Raw genomic sequence first — 15,773 nt, forward strand, 5'->3', positions numbered from 1 at the left:
TAGGATTTTGTCCCTTAATAAACTTGAAATCTATTGGATCTCAAAACTCAATACATTAAAACCAGGAGGGTTAAATGTGGATTATAGACCTTGGATTGTAACCTAATTCGCACCATTTGAGCAGGAAGATATTGTCTGTCTCTTATGGTTTTTAGTGCCATTTTGAGACAAATTTTTACCATTTTTGTTTTACTTGCACGGCACTGGTGAGTTTGAGGTGATCGATCGAACCAGCGTGGATCTCTTATGTTTTTGGGCTTTACAAGTTCCCCAAAGCTGCAATTGTCAAGATATATATATATTCCAAATGTGGACATATTGTGTTGTATGTTTTATCCCATTTTTATAAATTAATATGATATATGGTATATTTAACTTAGTGGGGATTGAGTTATGAACCCATCATTATAGCCCTTTACCCATGCAGTCATGTGTTTTCACGTGATCTGTTCCCCCTTGTAGCACGGAGGTTGCGATGCGGGCTGGAGACGTCGGGGGTGGGGGCGGGCACACTGTGATCATGTGTGGCCGCGTGGTATCTGTTGGCCCGCCTCCCTTAAGGCCCTCTGAGCGTGCATCGCTTCTCTGCGTTCCGGAAGAGAAGCCGGATATGTCGTGATCAGCTGACCACGGCACTTCCGCTATGGGACAGGAGCATGCACACTGTTTACTGGGAGAAGCCGACGTCCTACACCTTAAAAGAACAAATTTCGAAATCAGATTTTTCTCGGAAGTAACAAGTTTTACAACAAACCATTGAGAAGTTTACTTCTCAGTTGAAAGAGAGGAAGCACTATCAGTATGTAAGAGACACTACAGATTTTTGGGAGGGTCACATTTTTGACTATACGGTAGCAGAAAGCAGAATAAGGTGTTCAAGTGGATGGAGTGAGTTACATTTGTTTATTATTTTTTAACTCCTCAATGGGCATTATACTAAGCATTCTGTATTAAGAATGCTATTATTTTCCCTTATAGCAATGTTATAAGGGAAAATAATAAAATCTACACAAAACCGATCCCCAAACTTCTGTGAAGAAGTCCGGGTTCGGGTACCAAACATGACGATTTTTCTCACACGCGTGCAAAATGCAGTAAAACACGCGTGCAAAACGCACCCGCATCTTGTCTGGCCCTCACACGCGACGCCCGTGTGAAAGAGGCCTTAGTGTGGATGAGGTCAGGATACTGAAAAAGGGTGTCTTGTACCCACTAACAAATTTGATCTTTTTAGATGGGTCAAAGACCTTAATCTGTTCATGCGTAGGATGAAGTGGAAGAAATTCTTCGCCACGCATGACAGAAGACTTGGGGATTGAAGTGAAGGATCTGGCTGAACTATGGGAAGAAAGTAATAGGGGTCTAGGAGAGGGACCATTCACCAAACTGCAACCGCCTTCCTCTAAAAATCAACCAGTGATCATACACCAATGGATGTGTTCCTTGAAGTGGTCACTGACCAACTGAGTGAGAAACAGAAGGAAAAAAATCCCCCAAAAAAGAGTGTTAATTACAGAGCTCTTTGGATGGAAGTACAAAAAGTCTAAGAATAACTGCAGGGCGCCCAAGGGAGGCGAGACTATCACAAAAGAATGTAGAAAAGGTGGGAGGCTGCCGATAGTGACTGAATATGTAGATAGAACTGCTACATATAGGGATACATAAAAGTAAAAATAGCACAGCCACAGAGAAGGCGCCAATCGCTAATTGTCGCTGTCAAAAGTAGCAATAAAGAATGGGTGTGGTAAAATATAAATATAGTTTGAGTATAAAGAAAGATCAAAATATATAAAACCTTTTTTTTTTTGGTAAAAAAGTAAACAATTAACTCACTTCACCGGGGAGGTAGTCCTTGGGATAAGCTCAAGACACCCATAAACTTAAAAAAATAAAAAATTTGAATCTTCGGAAAACACGGAAGTCGTATGGTAATTCTGGCAATTTCCTTTTATTGGTATCACAGCTAGGCTCAAAGCGTTTCTGAAGCGCTTCTTCAGGAGCAATCATTATACATATAAAAATGATAAAAGTATATGGGTATATCTTGTCTGTGGGATTTATATATGTGTTTAATGTGTATTTCCTCCTGATTTGTGCACGAGTGGGGGGGGGGGGGGGGGGGGGATATGGGAATTACATCACTTCCGGTTTCGGAACCTATGTGTTCCACAGTGGAATGTATGTTTAATATCTTACAAATATATATATTCACCTTATATTGTGCGAGCACAGTATTGTTGTATCTAGATTGTGGCAATATAGTCCCCTAGTGGTGTTGAACGGCATGTCCCATATTCGAATTCGTAAAATATTTGCCAATATTCGAATTCGTTATTATTTCGCATATGCGATAATTCGAAAATACATATTATGCGATACATTTAAAACTAACCCGACAAGCGTCACTTCACTGTGTTGTTAGAATATACCATCGGATCTAAGTTTTCCATACGTTCGTGAAAACTCAGTTCCGATGGTATATTTTAACTACTGCGGCAGGGTTAATAGCATTTTTCAAAAATTCGCCTATTAGCTGGCTGGATAATTCGCTTATTCGCTATATTAGTTTATTCGCTACATAACCACTCAAAATAATAAGTGTGATGCTATTGTGCGCGCGCATTATAGGCGTGGTTTATCGCGAGTACGTCAGGGTCAATAGCATTTTTCAAATATTCGCCTAACCGCTGCCTGTTAGATAATTTGCCTATTCGATATAGTCGCTTATTCTCTCTATTCGTTTATTCGCTACATACACCACCTGTTAGTGTGTTGTGATTGTGCGCGCGCGCGCATTATAGGCGTGGTTTATCGCAAGTACGTCAGCTCCATTTTAAGAGTGAATCTTCCTGACAAGAGATAATGGTGGGCACAAAATTCCACGACGAAGAGAATGAACTCCTGCTAACCGTAAGTACAACACTTCATGTCATAACATTTTGAACGCATGTTCGCACCATATCTGTATAGTATAGTAATTATTAGGCAATAGTATGTTTAATACTATATTCGCGCATGCGCAGTTATGCGGATATATATGCGCACTAAATATAACTTTATTTTTAATCATGTCTGATTAGATAATCATCATTGTTGTAATAAGTATTGTTTTGACATCACAGCACTTTGTAAGATGTATGTATGTATGTATGGACAGCAAAAATTATGTTTTAGTGTCTCCATGTTCTAAGAACTATATATTTTTTTTTTTTTGAGAGATTTTCTTATGTAGGGGCTCATTTTTTGCGGGATGAGGTGACGGTTTTATTGGTACCATTTTGTGGGACATACGCGTTTTTGATCACTTGGTGTTGCACCTTTTGTAATGCAAGGTGAAAAAAATTGCTTGTTTTGACAGTTTTTTTTTTTTTTTTTACGGTGTTCATCTGAGGGGTTAGTTCATGTGATATTTTAATAGAGCTGGTTTTTACGGACGCGGCAATACCTAATATGTATACTTTTTTTTATTTGTTTCACTTTAACACAATAATAGCATTTTTGAAACTAAAAAAATTATGTTTTAATGTCTCCATGTTCTAAGAGCTATAGTTTTTTTATTTTTTGAGAGATTTTCTTATGTAGGGGCTCATTTTTTGCGGGATGAGGTGACGGTTTTATTGGTACCATGTTGTTGCACCTTTTGTGATGCAAGTTGACAAAAATTGTTTTTTTTTGACAGTTTTTTTGTTTTTTTTCACGGTGTTCACCCGAGGGGTTAGGTCATGTGATATTTTTATAGAGCTGGTTTTTACGGACGCGGCAATACCAAATATGTCTATTTAAAAAAAAAAAATGTATTCCTTATTTGTGGCCTTTTTTTTTTTTTTTACATGTGAAACATTTTTTTATTTTATTTTTTCAACCCTTTATTTATTTTTTATTTTTTTTACACTTTTCGTCCCCCATAAGGTCATACAAGACCTCTGGGGGACATTTACTTCACTTTTTCTTTTTTTTTTCACTGTTGATTTCTCCTGTAACTGGAGCTGACATAGTAGCCCCAGTTACAGGACAAATGCACCCCTATAGAGGCTGTACAGCAGCAATCCTGCGCTGTACAGCCTCACAGCAGGGCTGATCGAGGTCTGTGAAAGACCTCACACAGCTCCTGCACTCTCCGGTGTCGGCGGTCACATGACCGCCGGGCCGGAACAGGGAGCGCATAGCGCTTCCTGCTCTGCATATACAGCGCTCGGTGAGCGCTGTGTATGCAGCGATCCAGAAGGCAGGGACACCTGGGCACTGTCCCTGCCTTCTCTCTGGGTTGACCTGCTGTCACTGACAGCGGGCAACCCGATCAGCAGCTGCACGATTAGCGTGCAGCTGCAGTTTCTGAACGGACGTTTTAAAACGTGGTTTCAGAAATAGAGGTCCACCCATAGGACGTTTATATCCTATGGGCGGACGGAAAGTGGCTAAAAACTCTCATAAGATAAGCATGGTCCTCACTGGAGTGAACTAGCGCATTTTTTTTGCAACTTTTTAAATAGTCCCAATAGTAAATCTGTCTAGAGATTCATCTACATAAGAAAACACGCCCACTTTCATAAAACTGGCGAGCATAGTGCAGAGCAGGAGAAAGTCGCAAATTTGTGCGCAGTTTTAGCGTTTGCGCATTTTCTTGCAACTTTTTCACTCCATTATTCTGACTTGGGGCCAGATTTATCATTAGCTCATGTCTTATTGGTCTGGAGAAGAATTTTAAATTTCTTCCTGCCATTATTTTCTGGTTCATTTAGCGTTACTCAGGGTGCACCACGAAGAGGCGAACCAGCTGTACACCCCATACCGTACCATCACTTCACTAGACAGGTACATATCAGATCAGCCGGCCAATATCCGATTGATCAGACCCCACCCACATAAATCGCAATACAATCAGATCTTATAACGTGAACATTAAATATAATATTTCCACCTTCTAACAAATACTTTTTGCTGTGTTTTGGATGATATTTATTAATAATCCTTGTATTTCCTAAATTTTGTAATACATGTTTGCATCTTTATCCTGCAGCGCATGTTGAAGAAGGGTTATGACAGGACCCGGAAGCAGGCCGAGAAGAGGGCAATCATCGTGGGAGTCGTCAACGTGTTAAAAAAAAAATTTGGACGTAGCCACGACGAATTGCAGATTGTGAAGAAGTGGTCTGATTTGAAACGGAGGCACCCGGACTGGGTCGATGAGATCAGTCGCAGAGTCTGCCCTGGTACTTTTTTTTTTTATCACCCGTTACAAATTATTACTTATTTTTACCTGTTGTGAAACATAGCAAATCATCCTTTAACCTCATACATCTCTCCCTCGCTGTGAGTGTATATATATATATTTATCCACACAGCGCGGTAGTGATGTATGATGTAACCGGCTGATTTTGTACTTTGCACACACACATAATAATAAATATATGTGTGTGTATATCTAGATAAACAGCAATCATCAATCTGTATTAGGGCTGTTTCACACGAGCAGATGCCGTGCGTGACATCCGCTGCGTGAATGACAGCCAAGACCCGATGCGGACAGCAGAGGCACGGAGCATTAACATGACTGATAATGCTCTTTGCCTCTCTGTGATCTCTATACTACAAAATCACAGTGACAACTTTATCTCACTGTGATTTCGTAGTAAAGAGATCACAGAGAGGCACGGAGCATTATCAGTCATGTTAATGCTCCGTGCTTCTGCTGTCCGCATCGGGTCTTGGCTGTCATTCACGGAGCAGATGTCACGCACGGCATCCGCTCGTGTGAAACAGCCCTTAGGCCCCTTTCACACGGACGGATTTGGTCCAGATACGTACAGGGTGTGTTCAGTGAAACTCGCACTATTTTGCAAGAAAGTTGACTCAGTTTGATCTGCGATTGCATTCAGTTTTTTTCCGCGCGGGTGCAATGCGTTTTGATGCGTTTTTCACGCGCGTGATAAAAAACTTAAGGTTTAGACACAACATCTCTTAGCAACCATCAGTGAAAAACGGATCACACCCCCACTTGCTTGCGGATGCAATGCGTTTTTCACGCAGCCCCATTCACTTCTATGGGGCCAGGGCTGCTTGAAAAACGCAGAATATAGAACATGCTGCGATTTTCATGCAACGCACAAGTGATACGTCAAAAACAACGCTCATGTACACAGACCCATTGAAATGAATGGGTCAGGATTCAGTGCGGGTGCTATTCGTTCACGTCACGCATTGCACCCGCGCGGAAAACTTGCTCGTGTGAAAGGAGCCTTACAATAAAAGTCCCCGTCCATCATTACATTACATATATCCCCCACTTAGGTTAGTTTCATAATAGCGGCATGGACGTCGCCAGGCTGTTCCCTCATGTGAACAGCTTGTCGGATCCGTCCTGCCGCTAGTGTACGTGTGGCCCCATACTACAGCTCCATCACCATTGACTTTCAAGGGATCATGGCGTTATTCCTGGGCATGAACATCTGCAAACCATGCCGACATGTTCTAGTTTTATTCTGTGCACCTCTCAGCATGGTTTATCGTTGTAGCCTTGGTATGACGCCCCGTTCCCACTACAGTCAATGGGTTTGGAGCGGTATTCCTGAGCCACACGTAAACTAGCGGCAGGACGGATCCGAGGTTCCAGAGCTCTCTGCTGCTATTGTGAAAATAGCCTTACTTAGCATTTCTTATTAGTTCTGAGTTGTTTCTGTAAGGGCCCATTCACAAGTGCTCAATTTCATAATTTATTTTTCTGAACTGACTTGAGGACCCATTCATCTCTAAGGGGGCCGCACGATGTGCGTCCCGTCTCCAGAAAAGCGGACCCGCACTTCTGGGTCCACATTTCAGTTCTTTAAAAAAAATGAACGAATATATTTTTGCACTAAATATAACTTCATCTTTTATGATGTCTGATTAGATATTCATCATTGTTGTAATAACTATTGTTTTGCCATCACAGCACTTTTTATTTAGCAAGTATGTATGTATGTATGTATGCAATGGATGGATAGAGAGAGACACGGCACTCACCAAAGGTCGTTGCTGGTTGCTTTTATTGCAAGTCGAGCGGCATGCTGCGCAGGCAGGAGAACGGGATGGCCACAATGTGTGTCGGCGGCGACGGCCGTTTCGCGCAAAGGTAGCGCTTCTTCAGGCCGGATATGACGTGCAGGTGCACAGGTAGACCTTTTTATAGGGAGGAATGCTGGGCATCACTGTGGTGATCCCGAACCTCCCCTGTGTGCAGCTGCAAAACAGATACAAACAGAGACACGGAGCATTAATACAAGAAGTATCAATTAACAAGAAATGCACAAAATTAATGCAAGAACTAGAGTATTCATTCATAGATTAGGCGACAAGTTTCAGGAGCCGATTCAAGTATAAGGACGTTGATGCTTATCTAGATATCATATATACCTAGAAGGTAAAAGTGGGAAGGAGGCTATGTAGAAGATACTTGAGAAAAAGGGGGGAGGTGTGAATAAACAGCAATATTATTTGAGTATGACCTCTTAGGTGGCCGAAGAGCACTGTGGACTAGTTTGTCCCTTAAAGTGTGGCATTTCCTAAAGGTAATAAGCGGTTTGCTGGATGCTACTGTGCCCAAAGATGAATCATGCTTCAGAAGGTCCCAGTTGTTGTGTACTGCCCGTTTGATAATATCAGCTACGGGACTGTATTTAAAGACGAAGGCAAATTTTTCGTCTTTGTCGCCGCCTATGTTGTTTGCTAGGAGACTGGAACGAGGGCGAATAGCCGCTCGATGCAAAGCATCCATTACGTTCCTCCTTGGGTAACCCCTCTCCAGCAGCCTACCCACAAGTTGATGTGACTGCTTATAAAAGTCAGCGTCGGTGCTGTTGATCCTGACAAACTAGTCCACAGTGCTCTTCGGCCACCTAAGAGGTCTGACTGGTTGCAAAGTAGAATCCCCATAGGCAACCACAAATGTGGAACTTGCTCATTTTGCCATCTGAATTCTCAAGCAAAAAGTCTGTCTCTAGGGGGCGTCACACATAAAGTTACACAGTTCATCAACTGTCGTACCTCTTTCGTGGTATATGTCATCTCATGTAGTTGTAACATGTTCTACATTGGAAAAACAATTAGGCCAATGCTAGAACGGGTACGTGAGCATATTAATTCTATCCGTACCGGACGAGGCTCTCCCCGCTTAATTGAACATGTACGCACAACTCATAATGGTGATCCCTCTGGCCTCTCCTTTGCTGGCATTGAGGCTGTGGGACCCATCCTTCGGGGAGGTGATCGCCACTGCCTCTTGCTGCAACGGGAGGCCAGATGGATCATCAGGACTAATGCCATGGGACCGCATGGACTCAATGACAAGAATGACATGGCTGTCTTCTTGTGATCCTATTGTCCTGCCACCCACTTATCGTCGCTATCTCAATCATCATACTCAAATAATATTGCTGTTTATTCACACCTCCCCCCTTTTTCTCAAGTATCTTCTACATAGCCTCCTTCCCACTTTTACCTTCTAGGTATATATGATATCTAGATAAGCATCAACGTCCTTATACTTGAATCGGCTCCTGAAACTTGTCGCCAAATCTATGAATGAATACTCTAGTTCTTGCATTAATTTTGTGCATTTCTTGTTAATTGATACTTCTTGTATTAATGCTCCGTGTCTCTGTTTATATCTGTTTTGCAGCTGCACACAGGGGAGGTTCGGGATCACCACAGTGACGCCCAGCATTCCTCCCTATAAAAAGGTTTACCTGTGCACATGCACGTCATATCCGGCCTGAAGAAGCGCTACCTTTGCGCGAAACGGCCGTCGCCGCCGACGCACATTGTGGCCATCCCGCTCCCCTGCCTGCGCAGCATGCCGCTCGACTTGCAATAAAAGCAACCAGCAACGACCTTTGGTGAGTGCCGTGTCTCTCTCTCTCCATCCATTGCTTATATCACTTACTACGCTGAGCACCACCACCTGCAAGGTCCCCACAGACGGCCGCTGTCTCTGGATCCGACACGGACGTTTATCTCAGGTGTACTTACGTAGTGCCGCTGATCTTTTCCTTTCCCTGTCTCCCTGTGCCATGTATGTATGTATGGGCAGCAAAGAAATACCAAGCACATGCGCATTGCATATACATTTTCCTACCACACACTGTATACCACATACAAACACATAGTCTATTTATTAGAGTTTATGTCTTATTGGTCTGGAGAAAAACTAAAAATTTCTTCCTGCCATTATTTGCTGGTTCACTTAGCGTTACCCAGGGTGCACCACGGGGAGGCGAACCAGCTGTACACCCCATACCGTACCGTCACTTCACTAGACAAGTACATATCAGCTCAGCTGGCCAATGTCCGATTGATCAGACCCCACCCACAATCGCAATACAATCCGATCTTATAACGTGAACATTAAATATAATATTTACACCTTCTAACAAATACTTTTTGCTGTATTTTGGATGATATTTATTATTAATCCTTGTATTATTGTCCTCAATTGAGGTCAAGAATAGTCATATTATATTATTGCCATTGACGTGCGGTCTTCAAAATGCGTCACGCACATTGCCGGTGTCCTTTTTTTTTATTTTTTGTGTGGGTGGATAAGAAAAACACATTACGGACGTTTAAATTGAGCCTAAATCCAAACGTTGTGTGATTACAGGGCTTCCAGTGCCAAAGGTCCGCCGCCGTCTAACCACGGCGGATTTCGATCTGGTTGAGGTCTCCGCGGAGGAGGAGGCTGAGCAGGCGGGCCCCTCCCACAGTCTTAGAGGTGCCACCAACCCACCTGATGAACCCGGACCCTCTGAAGGGCCGAAAACATCCGGCCCAGCTCCTGCTGAGGAGGATATCCCCACCCCAGCTCCTGAGGAAGAGGATCAGGCGTTGGTCACCACCCCGCACCAGGAGGGTAAATATGTGCAAACATCATTGTAATTATGTATACATCACATATTTAGAAACATTAACCCTCAGTACCCAATGCCCATTTTTACTTTAACGCTAATTAAAAAAAATTCTTAAATATTAAATGGTATCTATTTTTGTGCTAATAACTTTAAAACAAGTTTACTTTTCACGGGCATAGTTCTATCTTATCATTACACATTGTACTTCATGACAGTGGTAAAATTTAGTCCAAATTTTAATTGCATCTTTGTTCAAAAAGAAACTAATCTAAAAAAATATTAGAAATAAAATTATATAATCAAAATAAAAATATCACTTGATGCTACAATATAGATTAATAGAGATTAAATAAATGTATAAGTTTACAATCGCCATATGCATATATCATGTTTAGATAATTTATTAACTGAAATATAATTCAATAACAGTTTGGTTATGCAGTCACTTTTTGTGGCCTACATAGTGTCAGCGACAAATAAATAACCCCATTTCAGAAACCACACACCCTCTATTTAATCCAAATTTATTCTATAAAGTCTGTTAACGATTTAATTGTCCAACGGTAATCTATTAAAATGTTAAAAAAATATAAATAATTTGAACAAATTATAAATTACAAACTATTTTATTTGAAAACATTGCAGTGTTTAAATCTTAAACGTATTACACAGAATATGTATATTTAAAAACAGTTGTGCACAAAACCCTTAACTTTGGTCGCACAGCAGGCTGATATGCATGGGGGTGATGTGACAGACTGATGGGCTTGGTTTTCATGCGCCATCTGTGCGCTTTCTGCAGAAGACTGGGTGGGAGATAATGTGAACGTGCTGGATGCACTGTCGGCCACCCAATTGACTAATGCCTGTACCTGCTCAGGCCTTACCATCCTTAGAACGGCATTGGGCCCCACCAAATATGGCTGTAAATTCTGCTGGCTACTGGGACCTGAGGTAGTTGGTTCCCTAGGACGTGTGGCTGTGGCAGAACGGCCACGTCCTCTCCCAGCACCAGAGGGTCCACTAACACCACCACGACCATGTCCACGTCCCTTACTAGATGTTTTCCTCATTGTTACCGTTCACCACAATAAGAAAAATATTATTCTGGCCAATGTATTGAATTAAAATTCAGGCCTTTTTTTACAGACACCTAACACTATCTGGCTATCTATTTAGGTACCGTATTACACTAATACAGGCACAGCAGTAATGACAGATTTAGATGAATATAAATGTGAGGCCTATTTTTTAGGCGCTGGGTGACAGGTATACGTTTAATCACAGAATTAGACTTGGATCTGCACTGTAGCGTGTGTGTTAAGTTTTTGAGAATGACCCTATCAGCACCTTGAATCTAATATACCCTTTTAGGGATAGATTTAAAGTAGGCCTGATACAGCAGAAACCACTAATTTTGAAAATTGCAAATTTGGGAATTGTTTTTCAACCCAGAAAAAAACTGTACTTTGACGGTCACAAACAATAACTTGACCAGCTAAAGCAGTAATGACAGATTTGGATTAATATAAATGTGAGGCCTATTTTTTAGGCGCTGGGTGACAGGCTCAACTTGCCCCTGATGTAGTATATGGCCAAAAAATAACCACACTATTGATGGTTAAATGCACTTGGTGGTAGCTTGTGCTGGCGCACCACAAGCCACAAAATGGCCGCCGATCACCCCAGAAAAAAGTGACTGAAAAACGCTCTGGGCAGCCTAAAAACACTGAGCAATTGAATATCAGCACTTCAATGATCCACAGCTGGAGATCGATCACTGACTTAAGTGTTTTGGAGGAGTTAATCACTGCCTAATCTCGCCCTAAAGTCGCAGCTGCAACCTCTCCCTACGCCTGTATCAGCAGAGTGACGTGCAGCGCTACGTGACCCAAGCTTAAATAGAGGCTGGGTCACATGCTGCACTGGCCAATCACAGCCATGCCAATAGTAGGCATGGCTGTGATGGCCTCTTGGGGCAAGTAGTATGACGCTTGTTGATTGGCTGCTTTGCAGCCTTTCAAAAAGCGCCAAGAAAGCGCCTAAAACCGAACCCGAACTTTTACGAAAATGTTCGGGTCACGGACACCCCAAAATTCGTTACGAACCCGAACTATACAGTTCGGGTTCGCTCATCCCTAATAATGAGGCAACGATTGTCTTTTAAAAAAAACTTTTCAAATTGAATATAAAAAAAAAAGGAAATTACACAGTTTTTTATTAAACAAGTGGTTACAGGACTAAATGCACCCCACAATTAGTTCCACTACTCGCCTATAAATCACCTGAACACCACCACATATGTGAATTTATGTCATTGGCTGTAGAGTTGTAACAGCCAATATCAGCGCTTGCATGGGAACAAAACACTGGTGTCCCCTGCCTCACTTCTGAGGAGACAGGTGCTGTCGTACAGTCTTGTTTAGCATTCGTCACCTCCACATGACACCTTCTTACCCCCCCCCCCCTTCAGCTACGTAGCAGCAATGCTTATGTCTTTGTAATACGTCCAATAGGAGAGATCTAGACAGCAGGTGTTTGCCAAAAACTTGAAAAGGCCTTATTTTATATAATTGGCTAGCTGCTCTGGACTAGTAGATCAGCTATTAGACCACGGTTAATGAGCCATTTTGTACCCAGGGCAAATATTTTTTAATTTGGCACAAAAATATTACGGAGCAATTTTGAAAGTCATGAAACGCTGCACGCTACAATTATATAGCAGGTGATGAAGATTATAAAAGTAACAATAATAATGGGACAACAAAAACCACAGTAATATCAAACAACAGCCATGCACAAGAACTCTTTAATCTACATAAACTAATATTATATAACACAACAAATTTAATTTAAAACTACTAAAATGTCACTAAATAATCTAATATATAACTACATTTATTAGGGTATACTTTAAAAATGATACTCAAATTATCTGCACTTAACTACATACTACACAAAATTCAATAAATGACTCTTGTTGTTAATTGATATATTTATTTCATCTGTTTTCATAACAGTAATAAAGAAAATTTCAGCAAAAATTGCTCAAATGAAAAAGAGGCATGGGAAAATCGGGGAATTACGAGCCCAGATCCAAAAATCCCAAAGAATGCTTCAAGAATTCGAAGGCCAATATGGGGAGGACCTGAAGGAACTCACAAGCCTGCAGGAACAACTGCAAAAGTTGCCTTAATTTTATTCTAATATTTTTTTTATTAAAAAAGTTTTCTTAAGTTATATTGATTCCATACTTATTTTTCTATAAGTTTATGTTTTTGTATAATTTTAACTGCAGACTTATCAGTAAAGGATAATTTAGTCCACGTTGAAAGTCAGCAGGGTTCGGACAGACAACAGCAGTAGGTACATCTTAATAGTGTAGTATAAGGCCTACACATAAATAATTTTTTTCATGACAGCAGCAGCAGGTAGTGTTGTATTATGAGGCATATACATAACAAATCAACTTGATCAAGACAGCAGCAGCAGGTAGAGCTAATGTATTCTGAGGGCTACAAGTCACCTTTAAATGTACAGCAGCAGCAGATATTTATAGTGTTGTATTATGAGGTATATACATAACAAATCAACTTGATCAGGACAGCAGCAGCAGGTAGAGCTAACGTTGTATTCTGAGGCATACAAGTCAGCTTCATCTGGACAGCAGCAGTAGGTAAAGTTAACATTTACGGTTGATTAGTAAATTGAAAAATCAACTTTATCAGGACAGCTGACGTGTTGTATAAGGACTTCACATAGCTACCAAAGGACAAACAACTAGCTTGACATAACTCTGTATGATCATGACAGACAGCATCTGCAGCTGGCAGATATTAAAAGGTCGAGTATAAGACCTAAACATATCTCATCCTAACTCAGCAGGACAGGCAGCAGCAGGTAATGTGGATTCTCAAAAGGCTGAATGCTAACTCGCCGTGATCAGAACAGACAGCATCAGAATCCGCAGTAGGTAGATATTAACAGTGGATTATACGGCCTACACATAACTCTCAATGATCAGGACAATAGAAGCAGTCTTAGCTAACGGTGGAGTATAATGACTACACAGAACTCTGAAGTATCAGGCCAAGATCAGCATGCAGTTAGTAAGTTAAAGTAATATTCTAATTACTACACAAAGTTTGGCATAACTAAGCAGTAATAGAGAGTGTCAGGTTATTATATTGCAGCAGACAAAATTTTGTAACAGATGGGGCTGTGGAAGAGCGATTATAAAAGTATTTAAAAAAAGATTGAACACCCAACTACAGCATGTGTATTCATCGCTTATATATACATTGTTGTCCAACAAAAATAAAATATCTAGAGCAAAAAAAATTTAACAGTTCATTATTATTATATGTTATTGAAAAGCCCAATATAACATTGTACAATAAATCATTTATCTAAAAAAAAAACGTAATTTATAATAGAAAATTATTGTTTAACGCACATTAATTATCCTTTGTGTGAACACGCTATTACCTTTCAAATGTATTATTGAACAAAAGCTTTAGATTACAAAATACAAATCTACATTCAAAATGTATTATATATAGAGTATCAACCAAATTTTAACAAAAAATTAATTGATACTTTTAAAAAAGTATCTTATTATAAAAAAATTATCCAACTATCCATACTGTGATCCAAATTTCAACCTCAATAAGACAATATTGCATAGTAAAATTGTCTTAAGTTATATTAGTTCCATTATTTTTAAAAATTGTAAAGATCAAATGTGTCTGAAAAAAAAAAAAGTAAACAATTGACGAGTCAACAAAGAAATAACTAGCATGAATCTGATATAGTGTCCACTTGTTTAACTGGACATGTCGGAGCATAGCTTCGTCAATAAAGACATCAACATGTGATGCAATGAGTAGAATCACTCACAAAATGGTGACATGGCTTCAAGATTATTATACTGTCAGCAGTTAATTTTGAAAGATTACAATCTGCCCATTGGGACATTACTTGGCTGCATTAGGCCAAACAGTAGCAGTAAAATAGTAACGCAACAGTAGAAGGCATACAAATCAAAGGGCCAAACAATTAAGGATAACTACTGAAACTACAGTACCATTAAAATAGAAAAATCTGTTGTCTAAAGGCCACAGATAGCTAAACTAAACTCTGCAGGAACAGGGCAGACAAAAGCAGGTAAATGTAAACACCATAGTAAAAGGTCTACACCAAGTTCGCCTAACCCTGCAGGATAGGCAGCATCATAATTTAATGTTAAAATTGAAGACTAAAGAGTAATTATAACTACATGTTCAGGATAGACAGATGCAGCATCAACTAGATGGAAGTTTGAAATGGTTGAGCATAAGGTCTAAACATAACTTGGCACAACTCAGTAGGAAATGCATAATCAACATTTAAATATAATGATGTAGTGTAAGGACTAAACAAAAATCAGCCTGATCAGCAAATTCAATAGCAGCATCAACAGGATGGAAGATGTCTAGTAAAAGGCCTAAACATAGCTCTGAATAACTTATCATCAGGACAGACAGCATCACGTTCAAAGTTGGCAGCAGCAATGTGTACTGCTGAATTGGAAACCAACAGGCCATGGTAAGCCCATAAATGAAATATGACATGTCAGTCAGCAGCACGTTCAAAGTTGGCAGCAGCAATATGTACTGCTGAATGGGAAACCAACAGGCCATGGTAACCCCATAGTGCCCTCTGGCGTGTTGGAATCATCACACGGTTAGGCTGGCTGTGTAGCCGCAGTGTTCTGATACTGACTCAATATGCTTTAAAGAATAAATTGTTGACTACCGATGCATGCGGCGTGTATATTTAATTTATCTGTAGTTTTTGGATTGGTAACAATCAATTTAAGTCAAATTACATTAAGTAAATAAATTAATCTAA

General features: G+C 40.4%; 1 protein-coding gene across 1 annotated transcript; it reads left to right on the forward strand.

Moving 5' to 3' along the window:
* The first annotated feature begins 2,862 nt into the window (after nt 1–2,862).
* On the forward strand, nt 2,863–13,077 carry LOC121002362. The gene is made up of 4 exons (XM_040433827.1): nt 2,863–2,910; nt 5,018–5,210; nt 9,635–9,883; nt 12,902–13,077. Exons 1-4 carry the CDS (start codon nt 2,863–2,865, stop codon nt 13,075–13,077), a joined length of 666 nt encoding a protein of 221 aa, XP_040289761.1.
* The last annotated feature ends 2,696 nt before the right edge of the window (nt 13,078–15,773 follow it).

The sequence above is a fragment of the Bufo bufo genome, chromosome 5 (assembly GCF_905171765.1).
Source record: "Bufo bufo chromosome 5, aBufBuf1.1, whole genome shotgun sequence".
In the NCBI taxonomy this organism is placed as follows: Eukaryota; Metazoa; Chordata; class Amphibia; order Anura; family Bufonidae; genus Bufo; species Bufo bufo.

What these genes read in the sequence shown, in the direction of transcription:
- LOC121002362 (XM_040433827.1), top strand. Translation starts at nt 2,863, where the DNA reads ATGGTGGGCACAAAATTCCACGACGAAGAGAATGAACTCCTGCTAACC. An exon ending in AGAATGAACTCCTGCTAACC is followed by an intron (nt 2,911 to 5,017) that starts GTAAGTACAACA and finishes TTTATCCTGCAG; the next exon opens with CGCATGTTGAAGAAGGGTTA. An exon ending in CACCACCCCGCACCAGGAGG is followed by an intron (nt 9,884 to 12,901) that starts GTAAATATGTGC and finishes TTTTCATAACAG; the next exon opens with TAATAAAGAAAATTTCAGCA.